At 62.6% G+C, this 12,540-nt stretch overlaps 2 protein-coding genes and 1 pseudogene across 8 annotated transcripts in view; 1 reads left to right on the forward strand and 2 right to left on the reverse strand.

Moving 5' to 3' along the window:
* The window catches only part of PIK3CD (phosphatidylinositol-4,5-bisphosphate 3-kinase catalytic subunit delta), a 54,904-nt gene extending 47,116 nt beyond the window's left edge, over positions 1 to 7,788 (forward strand). For 6 of the 7 annotated variants that reach the window (XM_070404032.1, XM_070404031.1, XM_070404036.1 and 3 more), the window contains 14 exons: positions 30 to 160; positions 779 to 829; positions 912 to 1,085; positions 1,161 to 1,282; positions 1,424 to 1,567; positions 1,700 to 1,799; positions 2,088 to 2,266; positions 2,347 to 2,459; positions 2,609 to 2,687; positions 3,218 to 3,385; positions 3,809 to 3,932; positions 4,038 to 4,183; positions 4,399 to 4,531; positions 5,239 to 7,788. In XM_070404032.1, the coding sequence (XP_070260133.1) occupies positions 30 to 160; positions 779 to 829; positions 912 to 1,085; positions 1,161 to 1,282; positions 1,424 to 1,567; positions 1,700 to 1,799; positions 2,088 to 2,266; positions 2,347 to 2,459; positions 2,609 to 2,687; positions 3,218 to 3,385; positions 3,809 to 3,932; positions 4,038 to 4,183; positions 4,399 to 4,531; positions 5,239 to 5,376 (1,802 nt within the window). In that variant the 3' untranslated portion in view covers positions 5,377 to 7,788. The remainder of the gene's footprint in view (positions 1 to 29; positions 161 to 778; positions 830 to 911; positions 1,086 to 1,160; positions 1,283 to 1,423; positions 1,568 to 1,699; positions 1,800 to 2,087; positions 2,267 to 2,346; positions 2,460 to 2,608; positions 2,688 to 3,217; positions 3,386 to 3,808; positions 3,933 to 4,037; positions 4,184 to 4,398; positions 4,532 to 5,238) is intronic. The other variant, XM_070404035.1, reaches the window with a different exon arrangement.
* On the reverse strand, positions 6,833 to 10,255 carry LOC139002848 (calsyntenin-1-like). The gene is made up of 4 exons (XM_070404038.1): positions 10,119 to 10,255; positions 9,074 to 9,209; positions 8,619 to 8,803; positions 6,833 to 8,350 (listed from the first exon to the last, which is right to left on the reverse strand). The coding sequence occupies exons 1-4, from the start codon at positions 10,251 to 10,253 to the stop codon at positions 8,153 to 8,155; spliced, it is 654 nt and encodes a 217-aa protein (XP_070260139.1). The 5' UTR covers positions 10,254 to 10,255; the 3' UTR covers positions 6,833 to 8,152.
* A 117-nt stretch (positions 10,256 to 10,372) lies between these two features.
* Positions 10,373 to 12,540, reverse strand: part of LOC139001538 (calsyntenin-1-like) — a 3,262-nt pseudogene continuing 1,094 nt past the window's right edge.

A 12,540-nucleotide genomic window follows, 5' to 3' on the forward strand; every position in this document is an offset into this window, starting at 1 on the left:
CCCCGTGTAACTCCTGTCCCCGTGTCCAGACGAGAAAGGGGAGCTGCTGAACCCCACAGGAACCGTGTGCAGCAACCCCAACACCGAGAGTGCTGCCGCCCTGGTCATCTGTCTCCCCGAGGTGGCGCCCCACCCTGTGTACTACCCCTCCCTGGACAAGGTCAGTGGGGGCCTCACCAGCTGGGGTCCGGACCTGCCCTGCAGAGGCTGTGGGCTAAGTTAGGTGACCTCCCTGACCGCCTCTGGGACCCCCAGGGCATGGTCCCTGCGCCCTCAACAGTGGTTCTCAAGGGGCCACTCTGCCTCTAGGAAGAGCCAAAGACAGTCTTTAAAATTTTTTTTTTTATTTTTTAATATATTTTTATTGATTTCAGAGAGGAAGAGATAGAAACATCAATGATGAGAGAGAATCATTGATCAGCTGCCTCCTGCACCCCCGGCACTGGGGATCGAGCCCGCAACCCGGGCATGTGCTCTTGACCGGAATCGAATCCAGGACCGTTCGGTCCACAGCCAATGTTCTCATCATTGAGCCAGACCGGCTAGGGCTCCCGTGTAGCTCCTCCTGTAGTGACGTTCTCGGTGTCCCAGCCAGTGGGGGAGAGGCTCCTGGCTTCTGGTGGGTGGAGGCCAGGGATGCTGCTGACCTCCCTCCAGCGCACAGGACAGTCCCGCCTGGAGAGTCACGGCCCACAGGTCAGCAGTGCTGTCACCTGCCTGGGCCCTGCGGGCTGGCCGGGCCCGGGGGCACCGCTGAGAGCAGGGCCGTCTGTTGCAGATCCTGGAGCTGGGGCGGCACGGGGAGCACGGGCGCGCCACGGAGGAGGAGGTGAGCGGGGCCATGGGTGGTGGGGTGCAGGGCCGGGGACTGAGCGGGCGTAGCCAGCTGCAGCCTCCCCCTCGCCCCGCAGCAGCTGCAGCTCCGGGAAATCCTGGAGCGGCGCGGGTCCGGGTCCGGGGAGCTGTACGAGCACGAGAAGGACCTGGTGTGGAAGATGCGCCACGAGGTGCAGGAGCGCTTCCCCGAGGCACTGGCCCGGCTGCTGCTGGTCACCAAGTGGAACAAGCACGAGGACGTGGCCCAGGTGGGCGCAGGGAAGGGCTGGAGGGGGGGAGGCGGCCTGGAGCGGCACAGCCCCCCTGACCGCCAGCCCCCCCAGATGCTCTACCTGCTCTGCTCCTGGCCGGAGCTGCCCGTCCTGAGCGCCCTGGAGCTGCTGGACTCCAGCTTCCCTGACCGCCACGTGGGCTCCTTCGCCATCAAGTCCCTGCGAAAGCTGACGTGAGTCCCACGGGCTCCGGCCCGCGGCCCCCCACCCCCGCCCCGCCCGGGAGGGTGGGGACTGACCCTCCCTGGGGCCTGCAGACCCCAGTCCCGCCCGAGCCACGGAGCTCCAGGCCCAGCCGCCTCGCTTCCCTGCAGGGACGACGAGCTGTTCCAGTACTTGCTGCAGCTGGTGCAGGTGCTCAAGTACGAGTCCTACCTGGACTGCGAGCTGACGAAATTCCTGCTGGACCGGGCGCTGGCCAATCGCAAGATCGGCCACTTCCTCTTCTGGCACCTCCGGTAGCTGCAAGGCCCGGGGAGGAGGGGCCTCCTGCCTGCTGGCCTCACATGGCCGCAGCCTGGGTGTCCTGAGGGGCTGGGAGGGCTGGGTGGCCCTGCCCGGGGAGGCTCAGCCCCTTCTCCCCCCTGCAGCTCCGAGATGCACGTGCCCTCGGTGGCCCTACGCTTCGGCCTCATCATGGAGGCCTACTGCAGGGGCAGCACCCACCACATGAAGGTGCTGATGAAGCAGGTGAGGCTGGGGCCCTGCCCGCAACCCAGGCCGGGCTCCACTCTTGGGCAGGTCGGCCAGGCCCCTTTGGAATCACCTGGGAGGCTCCTCCGGCCTGCTCATGCTGCCCGCCCCCCTCAGGCCTGCTCACGCTGCCCGCCCCCCTCCGGCCTGCTCACGCTGCCCGCCCTCCTCCGGCCTGCCCCTCCGGCCTGCCCCTCCGGCCTGCTCACGCTGCCCGCCCTCCTCCGGCCTGCCCCTCCGGCCTGCCCCTCCGGCCTGCTCACGCTGCCCGCCCTCTCCGGCCAGGGGGAGGCGCTGAGCAAGCTGAAGGCCCTGAACGACTTTGTCAAAGTGAGCTCCCAGAAGAGTCCCAAGCCACAGACCAAGGAGCTGATGCACCTGTGCATGCGCCAGGAGACCTACCTGGAGGCCCTGTCCCACCTGCAGTCCCCGCTGGACCCCAGGATCCTGCTGGCGGAAGTCTGGTGAGCCCCAGCGCAGGCCTCCCCCTGCCCCCCCGCCCCCAGGGGCCTCGAGGGGCCCCGCTGACCACCCTCTCCCGCAGTGTGGAGCAGTGCACCTTCATGGACTCCAAGATGAAGCCGCTGTGGGTCATGTACAGCAACGAGGAGGCGGGCGGCGACGGCAGCGTGGGCATCATCTTTAAGAACGGGGACGGTGAGCGGCCGGGCCTCCCCACCTGCACTGCCCCGGGGTCCCTGGAGGGTGAGCCAAGGAGAAGTCCGGAAACGCTGGGGCCTAGGCATGGCTGGGAGTGCGGAACCCTCCGGAAACGCATGCTTTTTCTTCCGGGGCCGGCGGCACAGACCTCCGCCAGGACATGCTGACGCTGCAGATGATCCAGCTCATGGACATCCTGTGGAAGCAGGAGGGGCTGGACCTGAGGTGAGGAGCCCCCTCATCCGTCTGTGCCTGCGCCAGGCTGGGCCCTGTCCCTTCGGAGGGGTTCCCTGTCAACGCTGACATAACCGCCTCCGGAGAAATGGCTGTTCTGAGATCGGGACCGGTTTCAACTCGGGCCAAAGGGGCGATAGGGCCACAGGCGGAGGGTGGAGAAGGCCGGCCTGGCGCTCAGCGTGCGTCTCGCCGGCGCTGGCTACTGGGCGGCCGCGTACGTGCGTGCCCTGCACGTCCCTGGCTTCTTGCCCACCTGCTTCCCGGCCGCATGCCTTTCCCTCTGAGCAAAGGAGCTCAGCCGGGTGCTGACCGCCTGCATCTTGTTGCTGTGCCGACCCATCCGGCAGCCCTCCCCGGGCCCAGGAGTCGCGGCTCCTCCCGGCTGCTGCTGCTTCGCCTCCTTTCCAACCACTCGAGGAGCATCTCCTGTGGCTGTTGTGGGTGTGGTGAGCTCCTCGGTGGTCAGGCCGCCCCGGGACAGCCCTTGACCATTGCCCACCCTCCTCCCGCCCGGCTAGGATGACGCCCTACGGCTGCCTCTCCACCGGGGACCGCACGGGCCTCATCGAGGTGGTGCTTCACTCGGACACCATCGCCAACATCCAGCTCAACAAGAGCAACATGGCAGCCACGGCCGCTTTCAACAAGGACGCCCTGCTCAACTGGCTCAAGTCCAAGAACCCTGGGTAGGTCTCAGGCCGGAGGGACCAGTGTCCTCTCCCCGAGAGGCGAGGTTCAGGAGTCAAAGGTGAAGGGACAGGCCTGTGACGTCTCTGTGGCGTCTGGGCTCAGCCAGGGACCACCCGGGTCTGTGTTGGGGTAGGGGGGTCTCCGTGCCCCCATTGCTGTGTAACAACCACCCTCAACTCAGGGATGCCAAACAGCCGTCACTGATTGTGGGCTCAGAAAGCTGCCACTTGACCTGGCTCAGCTGAATGGCTCTGCCGGGACCACTCCTGCAGCTGCTGCCATCGGGGCGCTCGCTGGGCCTGGAGGGTGGCATGTCTGGGCCCCGGTGCCACCTCCTGCCTCACTCCTCACTGCAGCAGGAAAGACTCAGGAGCTGCAGGGCTAGGCCGTGGTTTCCAATCTCCCCTCTTCCTACCCAGGGAGGCCCTGGACAGGGCCATCGAGGAGTTCACCCTCTCCTGCGCTGGCTACTGTGTGGCCACGTACGTGCTGGGCATCGGCGACCGGCACAGCGACAACATCATGATCCGCGAGAACGGGCAGGTAGGGGCAGCGGGGGGCTGACTTGTGGGCAGCACCCGTCTTCTGGCCCCTGCCCCGGCCTTTCTGGCTCCTTCTCAGTCTGTGCCCTTCCCTTCCGCCCCTCAGCTGTTCCACATTGATTTTGGCCACTTTCTGGGGAATTTCAAGACCAAGTTTGGAATCAACCGTGAGCGAGTCCCATTCATCCTCACCTATGACTTTGTCCATGTGATTCAGCAGGGGAAGACTAACAACAGTGAGAAGTTTGAAAGGTGAGGATGCCTCAGACACCCGCCCCCCCAATGCCCCTGGGCCCCAGACAGGGTGCCGAGAGGGGGCTCTCCGCCCACCCCTGGAGGGTCCTGTAGGAGGAGCCAGGCTGGGGTGGGGACTGGGGGTGGGGACTGCATCTGGGGCTGTTTCCAGGCAACGGGTCTGGGTGGGAGTCCCCAGGAGGACCCAGGGCCGCCTCCCGCCTCCTGTGCAGGTTCCGTGGCTACTGCGAGCGAGCCTACACCATCCTGAGGCGCCATGGGCTGCTCTTCCTCCACCTCTTCGCCCTGATGCGGGCGGCCGGCCTGCCAGAGCTCAGCTGCTCCAAAGACATCCAGTATCTCAAGGTAAAGGCCAGGGCAGGCCACCGGCCAGGCGACAGCAGTGCCCCACGCCCCAGGCCTGTCTCCCCGCAGTGTGACCCAGGGGACCACCCCCGAGAGCGGTGGGCCCCACGGGGCTCTCCTGATTGTTTCTCAGCAGCGGGCCTGGTGGACGCGGCGGAGGGAGCCGGGCCCTGTTGCCAGTGGGCATCTTGTTTTGAGGCTGGGTCTAGGGCAGTGGTTCTCAACCTTCCTAATGCCGCGACCCTTTAATACAGTTCCTCATGTTGTGGTGACCCCCAACCATAAAATTATTTTCGTTGCTACTTCATAACTGTAATTTTGCTACTGTTATGAATCGTAATGTAAATATCTGATATGCAGGATGTATTTTCATTGTTACAAATGGAACATAATGAAAGCATAGTGATTAATCACAAAAACAATATGTAATTATATATGTGTTTTCCGATGGTCTTAGGCGACCCCTGTGAAAGGGTTGCTCGACCCCCAAAGGGGTCGCGACCCACAGGTTGAGAACCGCTGGTCTAGGGGCCTGTCTAGTTTGGGATCAGCATAAAGAGCTCTTCCCAAGGGAGATGCTGGGGGCCACCCCCTCACTCTCTTCACACACATCTCCTTGGAGGGAGCTGGAAATACCCAGAGAGGGGAGGCAGGAGGGGCGGGCCTCACTGAGCAGGCCCAGGCTCAGTGCTCCGGTTCTGCCTCAGGACTCGCTGGCGCTGGGGAAGACGGAGGAGGAGGCGCTGAAGCACTTCCGCGTGAAGTTCAACGAGGCGCTGCGGGAGAGCTGGAAGACCAAAGTGAACTGGCTGGCCCACAACGTGTCCAAAGACAACCGGCAATAGCAGCCCGTCCGCTCGCTGACCCCGCCGGCCCCCGGCCCGGGCAGGAGCGAACCATGTGTCCTGGGAGCCGGCACCGTTGGCCGCCCGGGCCTGGGAGCCTGAACTGCCTGGTGGGAACGAACTCACTGCCTTTGTTTACACTGGTTATTTATTAATGACTTGAAATGTTTCAGGAACTAAACAGCCATAGCGGACGTGCACCCTTGTGCAGGGGAGGGCACCGTCCTGCGGCCGGCCGGAGCCCTGGGCTCTGATGAGAAGACACTGTGAGGCAGCACCTGGAGGTGGCACCTTGTGGGGGACCGCACCCCGTCTTCCAGCTGGTGGGCCTGGACCCAGCAGACTCACCCCCCGGGAGCTGCCTTCTCCCACGGCTGCTGGGTGGCATAGGTCCTGGAGCCCGAGTTACCTGGTGCCTGCTGCTGGCCAGGGCGCCCAGCCGCCCGCTCGCCCCTCCACCTTGTGCTCTCCGTCGCCTGATCCTGGCAGCTCCCCGAGGAAGCCTGGTACCCCTACATTCAGGGATGCTTGCTTTCCACTTTTAAAGTGACTCTTGGGTACGGGAATCCTCTCATCTCTGCTGTAAAGTGGTTTTGTTTGCGGGTAAGAAAACAATAGCCAAACTACTCACTGACCCTCTGAGGGAGGGAACCTCAGCCCCATAAAGTATAATATATGCTGGTCCAGGCGCATTAAACAAGCTCGATTAGCTCATCCTGGTGGTGGCTCAAGGGAAAGCAGGTCAGAGGACTTCGTGCCGTTCCCTGCAAGCTTCCTAAAGCAGGTTTCAGGGAAGGATGGGTCTCTTCCGGAATCTCACCTTCGAGGACCTGCTGAGCAGTCAGGTCCCTGTGGTGAGTTAGGGGTGTGGTGGGCCTTTCTGTGAGGTCTTCGTAGCCTGAGGCAGGCCTGGGCCCCAGCCTTCTGCCGCTGGCTGGGGCGGGGCGGAACCTGGGCCTCCAGGAGCCGGCAGCCACCCTAGTGAGCTAGCAGCAGGCTGCACTGCGGATCCCACCGAGGCCTTGCAAGGCTCAGCAGAGCCCGAGGTCGCTGCCTCTCCCCAGCCCAGGAGCAGTCCGTGCCCACGGACACCACCAACCACACTGCTCCCAGCAGGTGCTGCCTCCTCAGACCCCCCGGCCGCTCTGGACCGAGGAGAAGCCGAGTGTCTGTATTTAGGTGAAGGAGCAGCGTGCTCCCTGGTGTGGGCAGCTCACCGTGTGCACAGCAGCTTCTGACCGGGTGCACGGCCTGTGTGCCTGTGAGGAGAATAGTACCTATTTTTTTAAACGCTTTTGTGTTTCTGTGTGGGGAAGCATTCAGCATGACGGTGCAGGCTGAGGAGCAGCATGTGAGCCCTCGGAGGAGGTACAAGCAGCTGAAGAAATAAAGGCCTTTTCGTGCCATGTTGGCGCGGAGAGGAACCGGGGTTCAGGAAAGACCACAGATCGCCTGCTGGAGTTAGAACCAGAGCTTTATTGTAGTGCAGACACTTCCGACCTCTTTTCAACGTACACGCGGAGGTGGGACCGCGCGGCTAAGACAGCCAGGACGGCTCATCTCCGCTAGCGTCTGTCCACGGCCTAAACAGCAGCTACAGTGACAGCACATGGAGGGATGGCCACAGACACGACAGCACAGTGTCCTCGAAACTAGCAGGGTCACAGAACAGTATTCAAAATTACACCCTCCACCCCACCCCACCCCCGTTTTAGAAATCTGAAGTTTTACACGTAAATTTAGAACAAAGTGCTGTGGGTTTACTCATGCCTTTCGCCCCCTTTCCTTTCACCGCCAAGCACAGCGGCAGGCCCCGCCCTCCTGGGAGCGGGTGGGCTCTGGGAGAGCAGAGCTCAGGCTGCTGGGGGGGTGGGGGGGGCGGAGGTCACTCTCTGACTCTGGGCCTCTGGGCATCTGTCAGTGAGTGTGTCCCCAGACTGAGTATGGGTCACTCGGGCCTGCTGCCGTCTCCAGACCAAGAGCAGACGGTGTGCACCTCCCGCATCACCCACACGCCTCTTGTACACAACCAACAGCTAAGCATGAGCCCCAGGCTGCACACAGGAGTCCGGGTTCCTGCACAAGGAGCCGTGTGCAAACAGACCGGGACCCAGCGCCCACCCGCTGCTGCATGGGAAACGGGTGGGCTCCCAAAGACAGGACCTGGCCTTTCCAGCCCCCAAAGAGGGTCCCCTCCACCCTGGCCCACATAGGAGCGAGACCTGCAGCAGGACAGTCTGGTGCCCAGCGCCCGAGGGCGCAGACCCACTCTTGTCTGGGGAGCAGGATCCCGAGGGGTCTCCTGCGCTCAGGGTTTCACACCTCACCTTGCGTTCCAACCCTGGGTTATACTAGCACGAAGGACACGAGGAATCCCAATTTATTTACAAAATATTAAAAAGTTCATCTACATATGAACCCCCATTCGGCCATTCTGTACATGCACTAGTTTGGAAAAAATTTAAAAAAAAGAACAAAAGGATTACTCAGTGGGAGTGAGCAGTTTTAACCCTTTGTCACCGAGTCCAGATTAGCGTTTCTGGAGGCGCGGGGGGGCCACGCAGAGCGAGATGACAGGAGGGAATGGGTGTCAGCTCCTCACACAACAGAGGTCCAGGCAGAGGGCAGGAAGGGAGCCTGGGGTCCTGCACACCAAGCAGGGGTGACGGTCGCGAGGGGAGGGTCTGCAGACCTACTGGCCAGACGGCTTTGTACACGGGGGGCCTGGGCAGGGTGCAGCCGACAGCAGATTTCAAGGAGCAGGAGGAGGGCGCGCTCAGTAGCTGAGGGTCGAGTCGTCCCACTCCAGCTGCTGCTGCCTGTTTGCCGGCTGTTGGTCCCCGGGCTCCCCCCCTTCCTCCTCCTCCTCGCTGCTCTCCGACTCGGCGCTGGTGACGTCGTCCTCCTCCTCGCCATCCTCACTCTCCTCTTCCTCTTCCTCCTCCTCCTCCTCACTGTGTTGGTCCTCGTACGTCTGACAAAGAGACGGCCACGTGAGTCTGGTCCCCAACCCCGCCCCAGCTCACAGCCCAACTACCCAACGTTTGTTCCCGTCCCGGCCCCACAGAGGAAGGCTCCATGTCACACTCCGCAGCCAGACAGGCTGGGCTGTGCTGGAAATTGTCTCGTCAAAGACGAAACGGAAAACAAAGCTTTGGTCTCCACTCCTGCCGGTGGCACGGCCTCAAACAGGCCTCTCTGAGGTGAGCCCGACTCTGACCCTGGCCGCCCGCTGCGCCCACCTCCATGGGGTTCACGGTGATGGTCAGGGCGGAGTCGTCCCAGTCCATCTCGCTCTCCTTGCCGGTGTCCTGGTCCCGCATGGTGCGCTGGTGCGCAGCCCGGATCCGGAACACTCCCAGGATGATCATGAACACGAGGAAGCTGACGCACACCACGATCACCACGGTGGCCGTGCTGGGGACCACTGCAACGGGATGGACGGACGGTCCTGGCCACAAACCCCACCGGGGCACCGTGCCCACCCCCTCCCCCGCACAGACGCTGGACGCTTCCCTGGACCCCGTGGGACAGCAGGAAACAGGAAAAGCTCAGCACTGCCCGCAGCCACGCCCGAGCCTGCCCTCTGTCGGTGCTTCAGGCTCCTCGTGTGACCTGGACCACAGCACCTGGCGGCCAGGCTGCTCTGAGCAGGAGCTGGGCTCTTGGCAGGAGGGGGAGGGGCCCACAGGCCTACCTGCGAACGGATGGGGGTTGGCCAGGTTGTGACCCGAGAGATCGACGAAGGAGCGATGCTCAGGGTGGACGAACTGCGGCTGGGCGGCCATGTGGCTGGCGTGCTCCATGGGGTTGGCTGTGTGGATCACGTTCACCTGCGGCAGACAGAGGCAGCTGAGTATGCTAGACGGACATGCGCTCAGACGGACATGTCCCCCTTTGGGGGGGGACACCGGCGGCCCCCAAAGCTCCCCAGACGTGCTGGTGATCAGGCGGGGAAAAAGGACAGGAGAAACCACAGCAAACACTTAGACACTCTGTGGCAAGGTGACGCTGTCACCCCCAGGAATGTTTCACTTCAAGTAACTCATCCTGGCAGCACTTTCTAGAAGAATCCGACTGGGGAAGAGCCACAGGGCGTCTGAGAAGCGCTGGCCCGGGCTCGCCCTCGTCCCTGAAACCACAGCCGCGTGCAGGAGAGTGCAGGTCGCAACCACTCACTTCCTTTTAAAAAGCGTGACCCTCTGGCTCAAAGCTCCCATCGACTGGTCTGCCCGTGAGCTTAGCCTCCTGCTGCCAGGAGGTCACGTGGATGCGGGATTCCAGCAGAATGTGTCCCACAGAAGCTGAGGGACAGAGACTCAGCAGGGAGAGGCCCTCTGGCCACCGTGGCCGAGTCACCACAGCAGGCCCTGGCCGGCCCGAGTCAGCAGCCTCACCTGAGCTGAGGATCGCCTCACAGCAGGGCCTCTACAACTGCAAACAGCCTCACTCCGGTGCTGCTCTTCCTAACGCAGGTCACACCTCAAACGGCCCCGGCCCCACTCCCTGCGCCTGCTCTCAGCTCGACCAGCTCCCTCCAGAGGCCCCAGGCGCTCGGGCTGAGGCACCCCATGACCTGTCCTGCGCCCCCCGGCGTGTCTGACCAGCAGCAGCCTCCAGGCTGGAAAAGGCTACACCCCTGGGACAGACCCAGGAGTTGCCGCCATAGTCGCTCTAAACATCGGCATTTGCGAACACCAGGGCCATGCATGGGGCCCTTCTCCAGGGGAGCCTGCACTCACCTCCACCTGAAACTCATTGCTAATGTAGCGGCCGTTGAGCTCGGAGCAGACGAGCTTGAACTTCCGGTCGAGCAAGGACCTGGAGTTCCAGTTCCGATAGCGCAGGAGGTGCAGCGCCTCCTCGTAGCTGGCCATGGTGTCCCACGCCTGCGGGGGGAGTGAGATAGGGTGGTGGCTGAGCTGGGAGCACCGGCAGAGCCAGGGCCGCAGGCAAAGGCCGGCTGGAGCCAGGCACCGGGCTGCTGAGCCAGCGGTCACTGGCTTTCCAATTGCGGGGCGTCTCCCTCCTGAGGATGTGACACGAGCCTGGCCTCGACCCCCGTTAGGACGGACACGAGGCAGGGAGTGCTCACGCCCTTGCCTGACCCCAGAAAACGCCCTCCAGGAACTCTGGGGCCCTGAGAGGAGGGCAGGGGCCTCTCACCTGTGAAGACCACACCCAGGTCGGAGCGGCTCACTTCTATGCCCTTATGCTGCAGGCGGGCCATGTCCACCTCCAGGCTCTCCTGCTCGGGGTTCAGCTCCTCGCCCTCCACCGTCACCTCACACGTGTCCAGGTCGTGCACGATCTCCTCGGACACCAGGGACTCTTGGACTGCAGAAGCAGCCCAGTTAGGAAGACTTGCCACTGGAAGGTCAGAATGGGGGACCCTGTCCCTTGAGAGGGGGGACCCACCAGCAGATGTCAAGCCAGAAAAATCCAAGTGGGTTTCCAAAGATCACAATGAGCTCTGCCTTCGCGTCAGATTCCAGAAGCGTCAAAACATTCAAGTCTCCCAACCCCCCAAGGACAAGGGCCCCAGGCGTGGGCCGCAACAGTGGTCTTGGCCGCTTAGATTTGAGACAAGGCCATGAGCCGTCCCGGGCTGACGGGCCGTACCTGTGGGGTCCTCGTCCCCTTCGCCGTTGGGCTCCACTTCTCTGGTGATGGTGCTGATGATCCGAAGCTCAGGGAAAAGGAAAACCCCCTCTGAGCTTTCAAATTCAGAAGCTGCTCGAGCAAAATGGTGGACGCCGCTCAGGCTGATCTTGGGCTCCTCCGGCTGCAAAACCATCACTGAGCCGTCGACCGGAGGGATCAAGGCGCAGGCGGGCCTCATTAAAACACCTGCACGGGGAAGGGAACGGGAAGGGAAGGGAAGGAGGAAGGGGAAGGGAAGGGAAGAGGGAAGGGAAGGGAAGGGAAGGGGAAGGGAAGGGAAGGGAAGGGAAGGGAAGGGAAGGGAAGGGAAGGGAAGGGAAGGGAAGGGAGAGGGAAGGGAAGGGAAGGGAAGGGAAGGGAAGGGAAGGGAAGGGAAGGGAAGGGAAGGGAAGGGAAGGGAAGGGAAGGGAAGGGAAGGGAAGGGAAGGGAAGGGAAGGGAAGGGAAGGGAAGGGAAGGGAAGGGAAGGGAAGGGAAGGGAAGGGAAGGGGAAGGGGAAGGGAAGGGAAGGGAAGGGAAGGGAAGGGGAAGGGAAGGGAAGGGAAGGGAAGGGAAGGGAAGGGAAGGGAAGGGAAGGGAAGGAAGGGAAGGGAAGGGAAAGGGAAGGGAAGGAAGGGAAGGGAAGGGAAGGGAAGGGAAGGGAAGGGAAGGGAAGGGAAGAGGAAGGGAAGGGAAGGGAAGGGGAAGGGAAGGGAAGGGAAGGGAAGGGAAGGGAAGGGAAGGGAAGGGAAGGGAAGGGAGGGAAGGGAAGGGGAAGGGAAGGGAAGGGAAGGGAAGGGAAGGGAAGGGAAGGGAAGGGAAGGGAAGGGAAGGGAAGGGAAGGGAAGGGAAGGGGAAGGGAAGGGAAGGGAAGGGAAGGGAAGGGAAGGGAAGGGAAGGGAAGGGAAGGGAAGGGAAGGGAAGGGAAGGGAAGGGAAGGGAAGGGAAGGGAAGGGAAGGAAGGGGAAGGGAAGGGAAGGGAAGGGAAGGGAAGGGAAGGGAAGGGAAGGGAAGGGAAGGAAGGGAAGGGAAGGGAAGGGAAGGGAAGGGAAGGGAAGGGAAGGGGAAGGGAAGGGAAGGGAAGGGAAGGGAAGGGAAGGGAAGGGAAGGGAAGGGAAGGGAAGAGGAAGGGAAGGGAAGGGAAGGGAAGGGAAGGGAAGGGAAGGGAAGGGAAGGGAAGAGGAAGGGAAGGGAAGGGAAGGGAAGGGAAGGGAAGGGAAGGGAAGGGAAGGGAAGGGAAGGAAGGGAGGAAGGGAAGGGAAGGGAAGGGAAGGGAAGGGAAGGGAAGGGAAGGGGAAGGGAAGGGAAGGAGAAGGGAAGGGAAGGGAAGGAAGGGAAGGGGAAGGGAAGGGAAGGGAAGGGAAGGGAAGGGAAGGGAAGGGAAGGGAAGGGACGGGAAGGAAGGGAAGGGAAGGGAAGGGAAGGGAAGGGAAGGGAAGGGAAGGAAGGGAAGGGAAGGGAAGGAAGGGAAGGGAAGGGACGGGAAGGGAAGGGCAGGGACGGAAGGAGAAGGGAAGGGGAA

The sequence above is a fragment of the Myotis yumanensis genome, unplaced genomic scaffold (assembly GCF_028538775.1).
Source record: "Myotis yumanensis isolate MYYU_CA2020_CCGP unplaced genomic scaffold, mMyoYum1.0.hap1 SCAF_2, whole genome shotgun sequence".
NCBI lineage: Eukaryota > Metazoa > Chordata > Mammalia > Chiroptera > Vespertilionidae > Myotis > Myotis yumanensis.